Source organism: Bos grunniens, chromosome 17 (genome assembly GCF_055505025.1).
Source record: "Bos grunniens cultivar Pamir isolate PY7600 chromosome 17, Bosgru_T2T1.0, whole genome shotgun sequence".
NCBI classification, from domain to species: domain Eukaryota; kingdom Metazoa; phylum Chordata; class Mammalia; order Artiodactyla; family Bovidae; genus Bos; species Bos grunniens.
Window position 1 is genome coordinate 68,818,145 of NC_141181.1, and position 18,608 is coordinate 68,836,752.

General features: G+C 44.0%; 1 protein-coding gene across 11 annotated transcripts in view; it reads left to right on the forward strand.

The window, feature by feature from the left end:
* The window catches only part of EWSR1 (EWS RNA binding protein 1), a 25,480-nt gene extending 7,245 nt beyond the window's left edge, over positions 1-18,235 (forward strand). For 4 of the 11 annotated variants that reach the window (XM_086348537.1, XM_086348538.1, XM_086348534.1 and 1 more), the window contains exons 5-17: positions 2,840-3,026; positions 4,904-5,071; positions 7,183-7,394; positions 8,284-8,464; positions 11,216-11,253; positions 11,794-11,826; positions 12,123-12,241; positions 15,062-15,191; positions 15,953-16,075; positions 16,428-16,590; positions 16,960-17,057; positions 17,501-17,753; positions 18,022-18,235. In XM_086348537.1, coding sequence (XP_086204663.1) covers positions 2,840-3,026; positions 4,904-5,071; positions 7,183-7,394; positions 8,284-8,464; positions 11,216-11,253; positions 11,794-11,826; positions 12,123-12,241; positions 15,062-15,191; positions 15,953-16,075; positions 16,428-16,590; positions 16,960-17,057; positions 17,501-17,753; positions 18,022-18,061 — 1,745 coding nt within the window. In that variant the 3' untranslated portion in view covers positions 18,062-18,235. The remainder of the gene's footprint in view (positions 1-2,839; positions 3,027-4,903; positions 5,072-7,182; positions 7,395-8,283; positions 8,465-11,215; positions 11,254-11,793; positions 11,827-12,122; positions 12,242-15,061; positions 15,192-15,952; positions 16,076-16,427; positions 16,591-16,959; positions 17,058-17,500; positions 17,754-18,021) is intronic. The other 7 variants (XM_086348539.1, XM_086348540.1, XM_086348536.1 and 4 more) reach the window with 2 other exon arrangements.
* The last annotated feature ends 373 nt before the right edge of the window (positions 18,236-18,608 follow it).

An 18,608-nucleotide genomic window follows, 5' to 3' on the forward strand; every position in this document is an offset into this window, starting at 1 on the left:
ACATTAGTTTCAAGTGTACAACAAAATGATTCAGTGTTTGTGAGTATTGTGAATTGATCACCACCAGTCAGCATGAATCACCACACATCATCCTTCCCCGCGCCCCCCAACACATACGCACACATCATCCTTTTGATGAGAACTTTTAAGATCTTCTCTCCACAACTTCTAAGTATACAATACAGTATACTGCACTTTACTTCCCCGTGACTGATTTATTACAACTAGATGTTTTTAGCTACCTTTAACTCATTTTAAAAGCAAGTGTCATTTGAAGTTAAAAAAAATACAGCTTTTGGAGTCTCTGAATCATTTTATAAGAACATGATCAAGTCATTTGTAGGAAATACAGTTTCTAGGTTCTGTAGAGCTATGTATTCACTTTGTAGTTTATGGAAGACCTGTCATATCTCCCCTAATTCTCCCATCAACTTTGGGAGTGTAGGAACTAAAATTAAGCCTGGTGAATAAATTGAGGCTGAACCACACCAAATGGGGCCCCAGCAGTAGTGGTGTTATGGCGCACACGGAGCACTTTTTCCCTCACTTCATTCTGCCTTTACACATAAAAGTCAGTGGATAATTACTGGAAGAAATATATAAAAAGACTCTTTTCCTGAATATTTTAAAATAAAACTTCATGAGGAGGAGCTATATAAATCTTAGCTTATTAATTGGAATGGAAATATTAGACTTTAGATTGTATTGAAGTTGAACAAAAATTCTGGTGGTTTGTGTGATGTTTCTTACTTTCTTTTTTCTTAAATTCATCACCACATGGTAGATATGTTGTCTTTTTTATATTGGTCATTTTTATTGTCATTTTGTTGTATTAATTTTTGCTCATTTTGCTTGGCTGCTTGTGTGGGTATTACAAATTAATTAAAAGATTATTAATCCAATGTCTATTACCGTAATTTTCAGCACTACAAGGGTCTGTTGATGGATGTTTTTATGACATGAGTTATTGCCCTTATCAGTTTTTGCTTTTTTTAATTGTTGTCTTTATAAATCTTAAAAATGGCTTGTCATGGAGAGGGGAAAAATCTGTGTAGGAGTAATAGGGTAGGTGGAATTAGATTCCAGTTAAATTTAAATAAATGAGTGCTTTATATGGTTGACATTAGGATTCTGCAAAGAAATTTTAAATAAACAGTTGAGATGAATAACATGCCAACTTAAAAAACTTCCAGTGCTTGGGACTCCTGTTTTGTGAAATATGCTTTCATACACGTTTCAACCCAACATATTTGAGAAGGCAGTTACTGTTTTTGTGTATAATTAATTTCAGAATTGCCCTGAAGTGTTTGAAGAGGAGAAGAAAGTATTCTGTGCTACAGACTGGGGATATTTTAGATTGCACAGAGGGAAATTGGTTTGTTTTTTTTTTTTGGCTAGTAAGTTCTGTGTAGAGTGAGGACACTGTTCTAACTGAGGTTTGTTATGAGTACTGAAACTTTTTTGCTTTATTGAGATTTGGATTTTTCTTTGATGGACATAAATGCTGAGTACTAGATTTGACTCTGTTGCATGGCTGACTGCTTGTTGAATAGGAATAAGGAAAGCCAAGCATCAGGAAAGATCATGACACCTCTTCTAGGAAAGGGACTCAAGTTAGGAACTGCAGGTTCGGGGGTTGTCATGTTCCAAGCCCAAATTCCAGATGGAAGGGCATGGACCCCAGAAATTCCCTGGTGGTCCAGTGGTTAGAACTTGGGGCTTTCACTCCTGGGGCTTGGGTTCACTCTCTGGTTGGGGAACTAAGGATCCTGCAACCTGCACAGTGCGGCAAAAAGGAAAAGAAAGGGTGTGGACCCCGCCTGGTGTGGCAAAGGCAGGAACTAGGGAGAGACCCGAGCTTGGTCTCTGCACACCCACAAGGACAGGTGTGTAACACTTGGTCAGGGACACGGCAGGGAGGCTGTGAAGCCCACCTCCAGCATTGCTTAGCAGGGAAAATGCTCATTTGCTCACAGTAGGTAAATAAGAGAGAAGTGGGGTGGGTGACTTGGTGACTCCTAGCATCTCAAATGGTTTATGTAAAATGTAACATTAACTTTCAGTGTGTTTTGGGAGTATTAAGATAATTTATCAAAAAAGTCAAAGAGGAAAACCTTTGTTGGTCATATGTACGTAAGCAGATATAATTTGTAGTATGTCTTTATTACTAATGTAATGCTGGTAACTGGCATTTTCTTAGTAGTTTATTACCCAAAACAAAATTAGTGGTTCTTAAAGAGTGTTTAATCAGTTGTTAACATCTCACTGAAAATTAAACACATCTTCTCCACAATTTCCAGTTTCCTTAAACTTGAACTGCCCATGATGCTTGGAGCTGAAAGCAAATAATTCCAAATGATAGATTTTAATGCTAAACTTGTACCTGGATCCTTATTTTGCAGCTACTTTAATATATGTCTTTTACCTCCCTTTCTGGGGCATTTTATTCCTGTTTTAGAGATTTGGGGGATACTTAAGTAGTTAGTTGAAAAACTTGTTTAAGAAGGCCTGCTTGCAAAGCCAGTGTAGAATTTGTGTCCCCTATTGAATCCCTTAAAGGAGGGGGCAAAGGGAGCCCTTTTTTCTATATCAGCATTTCTCTCTTCCTTTCTGTTTGGTGTGGTTTAGAGCAAAAGAGACGGTGCTTTGCTGAAAACTGAGTGTTTTCAGAGAACTTAGGCTTTAAATACTGGTTTGTTGCTACTTTTACTGAAGGGGAGATATTTAAAGGGGCCAAATATCGTAATGTTTGAAAGTGATTTATAATTTGTTCTGTTAATGAGTGTCCAGGCAGATCTCTGAGGAGCCAGAAATCTGACGTAGCTCTCCTTTGTTCCAGGATATTCTACTCCAACTGCCCCCCAGGCATACAGTCAGCCTGTCCAGGGGTACGGCACTGGTGCTTATGACACCACCACTGCTACGGTTACTACCACCCAGGCCTCCTACGCAGCTCAGTCTGCATATGGCACTCAGCCCGCTTACCCGGCGTATGGACAGCAGCCAGCAGCCACCGCGCCTGCAAGGTAAGGCCCCTCGCCTGCTCCTACCGCCACAGCCTTGGGCCCCCTCGCCTGCTCCTACCGCTGCAGCCTTGGGCGTTCAGAAGAGGGCTCAGCCACCCCCTTGAGAGTACCCTGACTTGGTTCCTTTGCAAAGCTTACTTAGATCTGCTTGGGTGTTAACTGTTCTTCACCCAGCACAGTCACACCAGAAATGTTACCCATCATTAAGTAGATCAGTGGTGCCATCCAGGGGCCAAAATAAGGAATGTCACTGAGTGGGTTGTTTGGTTTCAGTAGAATGGGCATTTTGATACGAGGAGGTATTGTATTTACTTTGCTAAACCCAGATGAAAATAGAGAGTGGTTTCCTCACAACAGAACAACTGATGGACTTAGAGTTTGATGCTTTACCTTTGGTTTTATTGACCCTGTAAATGGGTAATAGCTTTCTCTTTGGGAAAAACACTGTAGTTCTCAGTTGGGGGCGGGTCGGTTGTAGAATCATGTATTTCAAGAAACAGTCCCATGATTCAGTTGTCAGTAAAGGCTGTGTCCATATCCAAAAGTCAGACATTGGTGATGTGGTTTTCTGTATTGTGTACTGGCTTGGTAATCTAAGTACCACAGGCAAGTATGAATTCTTAACTGGGTACCCTGTTACGGGTGAATATTTGGGCAAACAGTTCGTACTCCGTGACTGATAAGCAAGTAAACAATATTAATTATTACTTAACAGAAGATTTCAGGTCTTTGCTTTAGACAGTGCACTTAGGTGGCTTCTGCATACAGTCTGGAAGGAACACTGAATTCTGGTTTGAAAGAAGACTTTAGGGAGTAAACACGAGATCAACTTGTAACCTAGACTTTTTTGTCTGCTGTAGAGGTAAGAAATTAGCTCTGGCAAACACTCATGAGAGTACTTCTAAAATGCACAGTGAGTAATCAGAGCTACTGAGTAGTTTACATCTTTTAGACAGTCTTCAGTGGCTAGTGTTAAGTGGGTTCCTCCAGTGTCCCAATTCAGTTGACTTAGAATGTCCTCAGATGTTTGAGGTCCCATTTGATGCTCCATTGCAACAGTGTATCCAGTCCATGGCGGGCGGGGGTGGGTGGGGGCAGGTCTATGTTAGTCTTTGAATAAGTAATCCTTTTTGGTTTCTTAATTTTTCAATCCCTCACACTTTATAACAGTCATCTGTCTCCTGATCAGTCATAGCTAGTCAGTTCCCTCAGAGAGAGGGAGCTTGTGAACTGTTGCAGCTCTTTGGAGAAAGCAGTACTTCCACATCCTCCCTGGTCTGCCTGCTGATTCTTGGGCTTTGCTTAAAATAGTGCACACTCAACTCTGCTACAACCCTGTTACAGACTTTGGGGTTAAGGGGTAATAAAAACCTCTTTGGTTTTTTTCCCCTTGGGATTAAGATTGGTTTTCATCACTTCACAAGGATACTTCCCAGTTCATTTTAAGCATGAGAGGATGCCATAGACTTACGTAAATGTTACTTTAACCCAGAATTTGCATTATTGTTAAAGTTTCTTGTTTGTCTTTAATAGTCCTTATTGAGAAAAGGCATTTTCTTCCTGAACAAACCACTTCCCATCCCAGATCTGTTAAATGGGCAGCACAGAGTATTGTAATTGCTTGTATAGCTGCTGATGTGAAACGAAAGGAGCGTGTTGATGTCTCTTCCGTGGGTGCCATTAAGACTCTTGCATCTTTAGTGTTCTCTTCCAGCAGAGACCGTTGGACCAACATTGGGTTTTGATGGAGTTCACTTTACAACTGTATTTATTTCCAGGCTCAATCCTAACATTGTTTATTGCTCATAGATTATAGAGTTCTTACTCAAGAGTTTGGTGTTAAGAGAAAAGTCTCACTTTTTTATTTCTCCTTTTAGACCGCAGGATGGTAACAAACCCGCTGAGACTAGTCAACCTCAATCTAGCACAGGGGGTTACAACCAGCCCAGCCTAGGATATGGACAGAGTAACTACAGTTATCCCCAGGTGCCTGGGAGCTACCCCATGCAGCCGGTCTCAGCACCACCATCTTATCCTCCTACCAGGTCAGTCTTCTCTTGCTTGTTCTTGTGGCCAGTGAGCTAGTGGAATAATAGAGCAGATTTTTTTCAGGCAAGGAAGCTTGCTTTTGCTTCCTCAGGTGAACTGTGTTACCTGACTCTTCCAGGGATAAGCCTGACCACATATTCTACATTAAAACCTCAGTCAAAAACACTTCTAAATATCAGTACATTTTTACCACTGTTTTTTTTTTTTTTTTTAATTTATTCAGATGAGAAACAGTGGCATGAAAGCAGATAAACAGAACCATGGAAGTCACATTTTCCAGGTGCAGTTGAGACGGATCAAGTTGCAGGGCATTATTTTTTCAAAAAGAAAGTTTACCTTAATCATTTAACGTTTAACTTAAAGGTCCATTCTTGCCCCAGTCTTAATGGCTAAGCTAAAGCCTTTCTTTTTGACTTACGAGTTTATTATTCTGCATTTTGTCTTAATTAGCCACACCAGCAACTACAGTGTCCAGTTTTGGTTTCTTTAAAGTAGAGGAAAAACCACAAGTTGTCTCAGATTTATTTTTTTGATGCAAGTTTTCAAATGAACTGTCTGAATTGTGTCCTTGAGTGTTAACTTGGTTTTGATAGAATTAATATTTCCCCTTTTTGTATTCATTTCATTGGCTTATGTATAAGCAAGCACAGCTGATGGTAAGTGTCTCTGTACAGCTTGGAGCAGAAGTGGGCAGGGTTCGAGCATTTCTTCCCAAGGGCCCACCCACACCTGTCATGTTGAGAGCACTGAATCTGGCAAGTTGAACAGATGTACTTGGTGTGAAGAGAGGCTTTTGAGTCCTAACAGCTTCCCAGGGGCTTCTCTGGTGGCTCAAACAGTAAAGAATATGCCTGCAGTGCAGGAGACCCAGGTTTGATCTCTGGGTCTGGAAGATCCCCTGAAGAAGGGCATGGCAGCCTACTTCAGTATTCTTGCCTGGAGAATCCCATGAACAGAGAAGCCTGGTGGGCTGCAGTCCATGGGGTTGCAGAGAGTTGGACACATTCTACAGCTGTGGTGAGGGAGGTGCAGACACTTAAAATGATTGTAGTTAGAATTAAAATTGTACTGTGCCTTGTGTTGTTTTTCATTATCATGGTTCATCTAAAGTTTAATATTTCAAGCTTTATTTCTGTGTAAGAGTATCTTTGGTTAGTTTCCCTTCCCTTTAGTTGACATATGTGAAGGTGAATATAAGTCTGATATTCATGTTTCATACAGTACCTTGATTCTGATGTTTCCTTGTTCATCTTTTCCTTATTAATGCCCAGATTCATAGACGATCAGGCATGTCTGGAAGTTTGGAACTATATATATATACCAAAGCAACTTGAAACTTACCCTCAAGAGAAAAGTGGCCACACAAACACACATCAAGTGGCCTTGTACCTTCAGAAAACAAGTCATCACTCCAGGGAATTATGTTGGCAGGCAGCCTTAGAACTGAACACCATACTGAGCTGCCTCGCTTTTCTCAGTGCCTTTTCCTGGGTCTGTCTTCCCTGGGAGCACAGTCTTCCCTTAATACAGGAAGCACCTAGGCTCCCAAATGTGCCTTGAGTTTGGTTGAGAATAACTATTGTTCTGATGAGCACGTGTGCCTGCGTGTGTGTGTGCTCAGTCGTGTCGACTCTTTGCGACCCCATGGACTGCAGCCTGCCAGACTCCTCTGTCCATAGGATTTCCCAGGCAAGAGTGCAAGAGTAGATTGCCATTTCTTCTGCAGGGGATCCTCCTGACCCAGGGATTGAACCTGTGTCTCCTGTATTGGCAGGTGGAGCCTCCTAACCCTCCACTACTGCACCACCTGGGAAGCCCTGTTTTAGTAAAGGTGGGGGCGGGGGGAGTCTTAAGGTTGTACATTTTATAGATGGGTTCATCGTGTGTGTGTGTGTGTGTGTGTTTTGTGTAATACCCTCTCCTATTCAGAACTTGATTCTAGATACAAAAATACTTTGCTCATTTTAAGTTCAGCATGTTAATATGTAAAAAGTAACTACAGTTTTAAGGGTTTCTATGTCACATGCTGGGAATGTCTCTTACACTTGGGGGACCTAAAATAACAAGCCTCTCCTAACAAACTGTTTTGTTTTGTTTTTTTTCTCAGCTACTCCTCTACGCAGCCGACTAGTTATGATCAGAGCAGTTACTCCCAGCAGAACACCTACGGGCAGCCGAGCAGCTATGGACAGCAGAGTAGCTATGGTCAACAAAGCAGCTATGGGCAGCAGCCACCCACTAGTTACCCCCCCCAGACTGGATCCTACAGCCAGGCTCCAAGTCAATATAGTCAACAGAGCAGCAGCTACGGGCAGCAGAGTGAGTTGCTAAGAGAGAAAACCAAATAAGAATGGTTGTGTTTAGAGTTTCTGAAACGGGGAAACACTCTTGACCACTGTGTGCTTTTGAACTCCAGGATGCATCTTGAGGGTATCATATCCTGGCTAATAATCCTGGCTTTTCTCCAGTTTAATTGTTGTTAGTATGCCTTAGGAGAAAAGAGAGTTTGTAACTGACCAGAGAAAAAGTTTCAGACTGCCAGCCCTGCTCTCTGGGGAGGTTATATGCAGTGAGTGAAGCCAGCTTTTCTTATGGCCTGCCCACCCCAGTTCATTAAGAGAGCGTGAGCAGGTAGCTATTGAAGACTCTTGCAGTTTTTATAGTTAAAAAGATACTGTATTTTTATTTTGTTTTTTTGTTCACATTCATAAGACAAAAATTTTTGTGGAGTGTTGTTACGTGGAAAAGTAACCAAAAATTCAAAAAGTTGTCTTCACAATTTAGTCTTTGCCTGGATTGTTGTCTTTAAATCACACCCATGAGTGTGTCTCATCATGACAATGGGCAGTGCTTCTTGATGGAGACTACCCCTTAGCAACCCCCAAGAAACCTGACCCATTTTTGTTTTCACTGTGGTTTAAAGAACAGTTTTTTAAGGCATCTTGGGATACAGAACCCTGTGAACTGTTGGTCAGAGTCCTGTTTTTGTTTGAGAGTGGTTTTTTCCTAGGCAAACTATATGAGATTACTTCAGCCTTTTTTGTTGAACTTCATAAAAAGCTTACTGATAGGGGGACTTAATCAGATGTAAAGAAGATGGGACCTCGGTTAGTGCCTTGCAGTTGAGAATTCTATGATTCCAGGAGAAAGTACAACAGCAGTGGTGTAAATGCTGATCCATGGCTTACAGATGTGACTCTTTCCTCAGGTTCATTCCGACAGGACCACCCCAGTAGCATGGGTGTTTATGGGCAGGAGTCTGGAGGATTTTCCGGACCAGGAGAGAACCGGAGCATGAGTGGCCCTGATAACCGGGGCAGGGGAAGAGGGGGATTTGATCGTGGAGGCATGAGCAGAGGTGGGCGGGGAGGAGGACGCGGTGGAATGGGGTAAGAGCAAACCTTTTCTCCTTTTACCTAATTTTGTTTCATCCATAGGATTTTCAATGGAAAGAAGGGACTGAAAGACATGGGGAATTTATTTCTGCATTTCCATGGGTAGTCTGATGAGCCCAGGCCATCTTGCAGACATGGAAATGCTGTCTCTGTGGCATATCTGTAGAGGCAGTTCGCTTTTTTCAGTGCCAGTCAACTGGGTTGGGTGGGGAGAACAAAGAGTGGTTTTGAAACTAGAGCTTTCAGTCCCCTTCCTGGTTTCCAGAGGCCAAAGGCCTCCTGGGTAATAGATTTGGGATGGAACACACACAACCCTTCTAACAACCCTAGGTGTTTGACTAATTGCTTCTGAATGATTGTCTTGAAATACGTGGTGTATATACTGCAGAAAAGGAATGCAGCTGTTTTCCACAATGTTTGTCCCCAACTTCTGTTTGTACTTGGAACTATTGAACATAATGATGAAGATCTTGGTCCCATAACCCTTGAACTATGGCCTGAGGTGCACCTGGTGTACAGAGAAGTCTGGTAGCGTTGTGCAGAGTAATGTATATAATTGTAGAAGCACTCTCCCCAGTGGAGATTCTGAGAAGTCTAAATCGGTTTGACCATTTTGATGGATGGCACAACCTGGTTTAGAAAACTTTGTTTAGAGGAGTAACATGAATCTGCTACCCCACCCTTCCCCTCCCTCCTCCCACATCCTTTTCCCTTTCTGGTGTCTCTGCTTTGATGAAGGTGAGGTGAAATGTTGGTTAACATAATCCAGAAGGCTTAGTTCTGTGTGTGTTCTGTCCCTGTATAAACTAGTAAAAATAAAAGTTATGCAGAATGTTGGTATAGGTATAAATTGGATTTGGTGCCACTGTTGGTTCAAGGAAAAACCGAATAGAATTTCTTTAGAAGTGTACTTCAAGATTAAATATATAATTGATTTTTAAATTTTATATTAACGAATCTGTTTACTGCTGAACAATACTAGTTTAAAATATTGCTTTGCATATTCTGCATAACTTAAGTCTTCAGTGAAATCTTTATTGGAAGAAAGTCATTTTATAAGATGCAAAAATGTATGAGTAATTTGGTATAAAGTAGAATCAGTCTTCTGATTTGGAGAATATCATTCCATTATAAAGGTTTCACTTCTTTACTGATGTTTTAAATAGATGTAGACACTTGAAATCACTATCATCACGTCTCCAATCATTTAGACTCCTTAGTATTTTTCAATTGCAAAACCAATTTTAAGTTTATTCATTTCAATTCTCCAGAAGTAATAATTCTACTAATTTTGCTAGATTTTGCTAGTAGAGGGTGTTCCCTCTTTCCCAGTGAGAAGTCTCTGCTGAAGCCATAGGAAACACCGTGGCTCTCCCCACAGGCTTCTCAGCAGACTGTGACGCGGTCTGCGGGACCCTGTGGGGACAATACAAGAGCCTCCCCCGCCCCTCTTTTTTTATTGTGGTGTGGTGATGGTTTTCAGTGTCTTCTGCAGGTAAGGCACTCAATGTTGTTAACATGCCCTTTTTCATTGCCTCAGTATTTTGATATTTTCATTGGCTGTTAAACGTGGAAACTTTTTAACATGCTTTGTCGCATTTATATGCTACAGGTTACAAAGTGAGAGCCTTGTATACACTTCAATACTTAAAAAGTACCCGTACTCAGTACTCAGCCGGCAGCATAATGAAAAGTGGGACTAGACACGGTGTCCATATGGAGAGGAAAAATATACATAGAATATTTTTAACAAAATGTATTCATTGTATAAATGGAACCTTCTGTAACTTGGGTAACTGCGTACTTGTTGTTTGGTAATGAACCAGAGGAGGTACAATACTCTAGAATTGTGTAACATTAAAGTGTAAACTTTTGTGTTTAAAGAGAGAGAACATTTTATGGTGTGTACTTTTAAAAAGGAAGCAAAGCTGCATGCAACAGCTTGAAATTGTATATTCAGGTATTAAAGGTGCAATACTGGTTAGAAAAGCGCGAGGCTTCCCACTGAGGAGCTGCCTTTTATTTAAGAGAAAACCTAAAAGGCCCAATTCTTATTCTTCCCCTTTCAAAATACATAAGGCAGTGATTTATGCTGTCATTGTCTTGATCTCAATTGACTTGTCTATAAAGTTGCACCCCCAGTCTGTGGAGCCTTGGTGTTTGTTGTAAATTCTCCTTTCACAGCGATTGTTAAACCCATTAGTGCCCTGCAATGTGTGGCTTTATGCTGAAGACCGGCTGGAAGCGTCCTCTGGTGTCTGTCGTAGGCCTCTACTGTGGTGTCTCCTGCTTTTTATAAACTGTGATTGTTAAGAAGCCCAGGGCCTCATTTGGCTCTCCCCTGGGAGAGGTTGAGGGTGCACCTTTATGAACATGAAAAGGTTCATCACAGCAGTTACCTGGCTTGCTGCTCCTCTCCACACAAGCTCTCCCTGTTTTTCAACTGATGGGGTGGGTGTTTGGGATGTATTTTTCCCCCAATTTGCCAAGTATTGCACTATTAATACCAGCCCCTGAAATGAAAGGAATCAACCACACTGGTGTGTACAATCAGACAAGCAAGGTTGTATATAAAGGAAATTTGAGCAAGCTGCCCTGAAGAAAGGCATAGTGACAAGATGAGAGAGATGCATTGTTTGGAGATGTGTTTAGCCAGTGCCCTTCTTCCCCACGAGCCCCCCCAAGGCTCAGAGCGGTACTGGCTTTTAAAGGGAAAGGCCTTCATTTCTTCGTTTATCCCCCCAGCAGCGCTGGAGAGCGAGGTGGCTTCAATAAGCCTGGTGGTAAGTTTTTGAGTATTACCATGGATAGTGTTTAAAAAAAAAAATACAGTCAGTTTTTAGAAAACTATAATTTTTTATTAGTTTGATAAGTGGTTTAAAAATGATCTCTACAAAAGAGACTAATGGGTACTGCCGGCACTGTCTTAGGGGTAATAAGGTTAACCCACGGTTACAAAACAAAGGGTGACTTGGAGTATTGAGCAACTGCTTCTGTAATATGGGGGAGAGTACATTTTTAAAATTTGGTTTATTTGGAGGAAAAAAAATTGACTTAAATTTAACACTAATTTGGCACGTAAGCACTGAGAGTGTATTTGGTTAATGGTTTAAAAGCAAACTCTGAGCAAAGGAAAAACAAACCCTAGCAAACCTGTCACAGATGTTAAAGGGGCACTGCTCCATTTTAGCAGTGCGGGTCATTTTGAATTTAATGAAGCCCCATCAAACGGTGGTATAGTAGATAGCTATGTGTGTTTGTAAGGTTTGTAGCTTGCAAGACGTGCACTAATAATATTTTGTATGATCTTTCCTGGTTGGCAGGACCCATGGATGAAGGACCAGACCTTGATTTAGGTAATTTTGAATCCCTGGAATTTATGTTGTGCTTTGTAATTGAATAGCCCAGAAGTGAGTGTGTGTTGGGAGTTCAGCAGCCAGGTAGATGAGTGGAATACTCTCGCTGTCAAGAGCATTTTAGGGCTTCCTTTATCTTGAGTAAACAAGAATATACCAAAAGTTCCGTCTCATTCTTATTAGTAAGGTTGGTAGTTCTCTTGGCTTTGTGATGGATGCTAGCAGGTGGTAGTGACTATTAGTTAATCAGCCCCGATGGATACATGACAGTAACTGCCTCTCCTTTCCTCGGGAAGGCCCACCTGTAGATCCAGATGAAGACTCTGACAACAGTGCCATTTATGTGCAAGGCCTGAACGACAGTGTGACTCTCGATGACCTGGTGGACTTCTTTAAGCAGTGTGGAGTCGTTAAGGTGAGTAAGAGCATGACCTTGTGGGCTGGCAGACCTGTAACCACAGGGCATTTTGAAGAGAACTGACTTGGAGAGTTTCTGAAGTGGCTTGATTTTTTTCCTTCTGGACTGTCCATATGTGGTTTGCTCCTTAAAATACAAAAAGCAGAAAGCGAAAAATACTGTTCTATAGAAAAGAAATCCTAAACATGGTTTAAGCATATTTGATAACCCAGGGTCACTTTTATAATTATAAAGTTAATTGTAAGAATATTTACATGAACTTTTTGGGGGGAGGAAATACAGACTATAATGTTTTTAAAAATAACATTTATGTGTACATATCCCAGCTTAGGCAATAGGGCTTTATGAGTACCTTTGAGGTGCCTGGTATATGTCTTCCTTTCCTGGTTTTGTCCCTTCTCCCCACTCGAATCCTGAATTTTATCATTCCCTTTCTTTATAGATGTACCTCAATAATATTTTGTTTCACGTAATTTTGAAGAATATTAAAACACTACTGTAAGGCAAGACCATTCTGGACATACACTGGGAACAAACAGATGAGAGCCCTCAAAGTTTATGTATAGTCTAGAACGTGTTGTAAAGAAGAATACAGTTGTGCTCTGTCCAGTGATCATAATTCTTAAGGAGGAAAATAAATACAGCAAAATAGGAAAGGGATAAAATGAGGAACAGAGCCAGTCCAAGTGGGGAATAATTTCAGAATAACAGCAGGAATAGTGAGACAGGAACTTGCCTGGCAGTCTTGAGCCTGGAGTGGCTAGAAAGTTTGGTCTGAGCTACTGTGATGGTTACCAATTAGATGAGGAAAACTAAGAAAAACTGGAATTTTGAGAAGGGTTGAGGAAGGTCCCTAGGTCAAAATCTCAAAGTTTGGGCATCCTGTATTTATTTGTGGTGGTAAGTTCTGTAAAGTTGCTACAGACACTGGATTAGTAAATGCCGAGCCATCGCCCCAGAACTGTGTACACACATCTCACGTAGATTATAATCACAAATTGACAGTTCATCCTGATAAATCCTACTCGTTTTACAAAGAAAAAGGTTCAAAAGTGTGACTTGCCTGAGTTGGTATTCAGAGTTGTCCAACTAGTCCCAGAGCCAGAACTTGTTACAGAACACTGCCCCCGACCTCCCAGCTTCCAGCCTCTGGTCATTCTAGGAGAGCTGGGACGGGAGGGAAGACATTGTCTTCCTCTGCAGGGAACATGTGCATCCGGCCACACGTTTTTCACTTTCTGTTTATTGCCACAAATAACCACAGAAAGTGCCACAAGTATTGATTCTGGAGTGACAAATACTTGAATCCACGAATAATGAGAACTGACTATACCCAGGTGTAGGACTGCTGCTTCCTAAGGTGTGTATCTGGCCGACCAGTATAGACTCTTCACGGCACGTCCACCACAGCCTCACCAGGAACCACGTGTGTGTGTGTTTGTTTTAAACTTGGTAGAAGAAAGTGGAAATGTAGTTTGCTTTTCCTTGATGGTTAATAATGTTATAAAGGCATCCTGTCTTCTCTGAAACGCCTGTTTGTGTCTTACACACACTTTTCATCGGGTTGTCTGTCATTTGTTGATTTATGTGTGGTTCTTTATATTGTCTGAATGCCTGTCTTTGTCTTTGTTGCAAATACAAGTCTTCCAGTTTGTGGCTACTTCTGAAAGGGCGGGTGGGAGAGCGTACCACTCTGCTTGCAGGGTCTTCGTTCCCCAGCCATGGGCTGGGCCTGTGCCCTTGTAAGTGAGAGAGTCCTCACCTCTGGACCACCAGGGAGTTCCCTGAGGCTCACATTTTTTACTCACTTTCTTTTGATGAATAGGAATTCTTAATTTTTTCAGTCATTACCTTACTGGGTTGTATCTTTATGTTTTTTATCTGCAAGACCTTTTATTCCACAACATCTTTTTGAAAGGTCTGCATTTTCCCTGGTGGTATATAGTGCTGTCACACAGAAAGTACCATACCTGGATCTGTTTCTTGGCTCCATATATACTTTTCGTTAATTTGTGTGATCCTATGCTAGCAGCTCTGCTAATTATTCTGTGCTAAATCTTGATCTCTAGTAAGGCAGATTCATGTTTCATTCTTTTTACTTCTTGTTCTCCTATCTATACATTTTCAAACCAATTTTATGACGTTTAAAACCCCAGTTAGGGGACTTCCCTGGTAGTCGAGTGGTTAGGGACTCCATGCTTCTATGCAGAGGGGAAGGTACAATCCCTGGTCGAGGAGCTGAGCGCCTACATGCCTTGTGGTGCAGCCAAAAACCACACACACACAAACAGGGTGTTTCCTGAATTTATAAGAATTTGAGAATTGACATTTTTATGATATTGAGTGCTTTCCTCCCATCCCCCATTAACATTGTATTTGTCTGTCTATTAAGCCTTAGGTAAAGTCTATCTCCTTAAAAGTTTTGCAGATTTTTATTTTTTTCATGAATGGGCTGTTTTGGAATGGATTTTGTGATCCAGCTATATAAAAAGTTGGTAAATCATAAATTTCTACTTGTGGATTATATAGTATATTGTCTATTTGGGTATGTAGGATTTATTCCTAGTTAAGAAAGTAGTGTTTTACCATCAAGTTTGTAAAATTAAAGATTTTTAATTATATAACCCGTCATTCAGACCACTATTTTGTCACATTTCCTGTCTTTATATGCCCTTTATAAAACATAGGCATCAGTACATGTGTATAATTTACTTCTTTTAAGCTCTATACATATTTTCACGTATCACTAGACACACAAATGTGTATCTGAAAACTAGAATTTCTGGTCATAGCTTGATTATGCTCTTTTACGCCTAGATGAACAAGAGGACTGGACAACCCATGATCCATATTTACTTGGACAAGGAAACAGGAAAGCCCAAAGGCGATGCTACGGTGTCTTACGAAGACCCAGCAACTGCCAAAGCTGCTGTCGAGTGGTTTGATGGTAGGAGCCCTGGGTCGGCGGGTGCGCCCTGCCCTCCTGGCTCTGCCTCCTCGGGGCACACGGAGGGTCTGGGAGCAAGTGTGGCGAGGGTCACCTTAGGTCTTGTGCTCGAGTATGTCCTTCTGTTAGAATGATTTTCTCTTCATGTGGCTCTAGGGACCAGGGACAGATAGGCTGTCCCTCTGTGCAGCTTAGGGTGTGCAGGAAGGAGCACTCAGGAGGCAGAGGAGCAAGGAAACCCGCTCTCTGCTCCTGGAGGAGCGCTGGGGGTGTCCAGGCGGCGGCTTGCCCTGCTCCCCTCAGCCATACGAGGGCCCGGCGCTGACCTGGGGTTGAGATCCCTTATTTTCAGTCATTCTCACTCAGATCCACTTGCTTCTCTAAGAACAGATGTCATGAGGTGCAGAAAGCCCCACAGACCCCTCAGCCATGCATCGGATATATATATATATATATATATATATAATGACTTTGATGTTGATTCTGGAATTTCACTTCTCACAAAACCAACTTGAAAGTGTCACCAAGTTCTGTCTCCTCTCAGCCACTTCCTGCTCTCCTTCTCACCCTATTAAGGCTTTTCTGGCCTCGCCTGTAAGTCTTAGGGAAGATTGTGGGAAGACACTGATGCAGTGGGAATGGTTGAGTTTGATAACGGGGTGCAGTTGGTGAAAAACGAGTTGTGTAACCTTACCTGATCCCCTCAAGGGGAGTAGGAGTTGGACTTTGGGAGTGATGAGTGTTCTCATCTCTTTTTCTAGGGAAAGATTTCCAAGGGAGCAAACTTAAAGTGTCTCTTGCTCGGAAGAAGCCGCCCATGAACAGCATGCGGGGAGGGATGCCGCCGCGCGAGGGCAGGGGGATGCCGCCGCCGCTCCGAGGAGGTATTTACCGGGGCTCTCTGGGCTCCGCTCTGCTGCTCTGAACGTTCTCGGCGCACTTGTCTCTGAGGAGCTTGGTTTCTAGAGTGAAAGCCGGCCCCTTAGGGATACAGAAAGGTGTGTGAAGTCAATACTAGTATTGAGTGCTGGCAGCAGAAGACGAGGAGGGCTCGACTGGCCAGGGAGGCTGGGCGCCCCGGGAACCGTGCTGCTGGGGCTCGGCCCTTGGGCTGCCTTTTGTTTCTCCTGTTTTGGTCCCTCACGTGTGAGGAGGCCTGTCCTCCAGCTGCAGGGACAGACCACAGGGACACAGAGCTGTGCCCAAAGAGGTGATTTCGCTGTTTCCTTACTGCAGGTCCAGGGGGCCCAGGAGGTCCTGGAGGACCCATGGGGCGCATGGGAGGCCGCGGAGGAGACAGAGGCGGCTTCCCACCAAGAGGGCCTCGCGGTTCCCGGGGGAACCCGTCTGGAGGAGGAAACGTCCAGCACCGAGCTGGAGACTGGCAGTGCCCCAACCCGTATGTACTAATCCCCGCTCCCATCCCGGAGAGGCCTGCCTGCGGGCTTCCTTTGTCCAGAGCAGCCTGACCCTGACCCTGCTGTGGGGTGGGCGGCCCCGTCAGTCTTACCAGCTGCCGTGGCGCCTTCGGGAGACGGTCACACAGTCCACTGGACTCGGGCCCACCTGCACGTGCTTGTCCAGACGCTCGGCCGGATCAAACCCTGGTCCTGTGCTGTGCTGCCTGAGGCTGCGGCTGCAAAGCCATTTTCTGTAGTCAGATCCTCTGAGTGGAGTTGGACCCTGACTCAGTGTTTGTGGTGGTTTCTGCTCAGGCGTGGCTTGTTTGGTAGGTGATTTCCGTTGTGATATAATTTTATTTATGCAGGGGCTGTGGGAACCAGAACTTCGCCTGGAGAACAGAGTGCAACCAGTGTAAGGCCCCAAAGCCTGAAGGCTTCCTCCCACCACCTTTCCCGCCCCCAGGTAGGTACCCGCTTCTTGGCACTAAACGTCTTATTAGCTCCATGAGCTTGGTAACCAGCTGCCCAGGGTCAGGGTGGGTTCAGCAGGTGCAGCCCTGACCTTTGAACAACACAGGGGCACTGACTCTGTGCAGTTAAAAAAAAATCCCCTTAAATTTCACCATCCGCCCTGTGCCTCCATGTTTGTGGTTCAGCATCCTTGGATTCTACGGACTGCAGATTGGGTAGTACTGTACTTCATATTTGGTGGTGGGAAAATCAGTGTGTAAGTGGACCCCCGAGCGTTTCAAACCTTTGTCAAAGGGTCACCTGCGGTCCCAGCATCAGTTCTGAACTGTGACCTGGTGTGCAGTGAGGGAAGCGCGGGCCCTGCTCTCCACACGAGGCCTCTGCGCTCAGCATTCTGCCCTGGCACTGAGTGTCTCTCCTGCGCTCTCCCCTCAGGCGGTGACCGTGGCAGAGGTGGCCCTGGAGGCATGCGGGGAGGAAGAGGTGGCCTCATGGACCGCGGTGGTCCTGGTGGAATGTTCAGAGGCGGTCGTGGTGGAGACAGAGGTGGCTTCCGTGGCGGCCGGGGCATGGACCGCGGTGGCTTTGGTGGTGGAAGACGAGGTGGCCCTGGGGGACCCCCTGGACCACTGATGGAACAGATGGGAGGACGACGAGGCGGGCGAGGAGGACCTGGAAAGATGGATAAGTACGTGGGGGTGAACCAGCTGGGGGGCCTGGGCTGTCAGCCCCTTCCCCCGGAACAGGTCTCACCAGCCCCAGGCGGGAGGCGGGCGGCTGCCCTGAGCTGGGGCTGGGCTTCCTCTCCAGCCCCCCCCCCAACCCCCACCCCCCCCACCCCCCCGTCGTCACCCACCGCCCCCTTCCCCTCCCCTCCCCACCGCCATGTCACCCACCAGCCCCTTCCCCTCTCCACCACTGTGGTAACCCACCGCCCCTTCCCTTCTGCCCGGCAGAGGCGAGCACCGTCAGGAGCGCAGAGACCGGCCCTACTAGACGCAGAGACCCGCAGAGCTGCATTGACTACCAGATTTATTTTTTAAACCAGAAAATGTTTTAAATTTATAATTCCATATTTATAATGTTGGCCACAACATTATGATTATTCCTTGTCTGTACTTTAGTATTTTTCACCATTTGTGAAGAAACATTAAAACAAGTTAAATGGTAGTGTGCTGAGTTTTTTTTCTTATTTTAAAGATGGTTGTTTAAGACTAAACAATGGGAACCCCTTGTGAGCATGCTCAGTATCATTGTGGAGAACCAAGAGGGCCTCTAACTGTAACAATGTTCATGGTTGTGATTTTTTTTTTTTTTAAATAAAATTACAAATGTTTATAAACAGTCACCCTTCTCCGCCTCTGTTCCGCATCCACCACATACCTACTTGGACGTGCGCCCCTGACCCCCGGGTCTCCGCTTGTTCAGGCGTCCTGACCGCCCTCCTCAGGTGCCAGCCCCTCCCTGGGGGGGTCTCACCCGGCCGCCTCCCCCCACCCCATTCCCAGAGGGGAAGTGTCCTCTGTCCTCATGGACTCTGTTC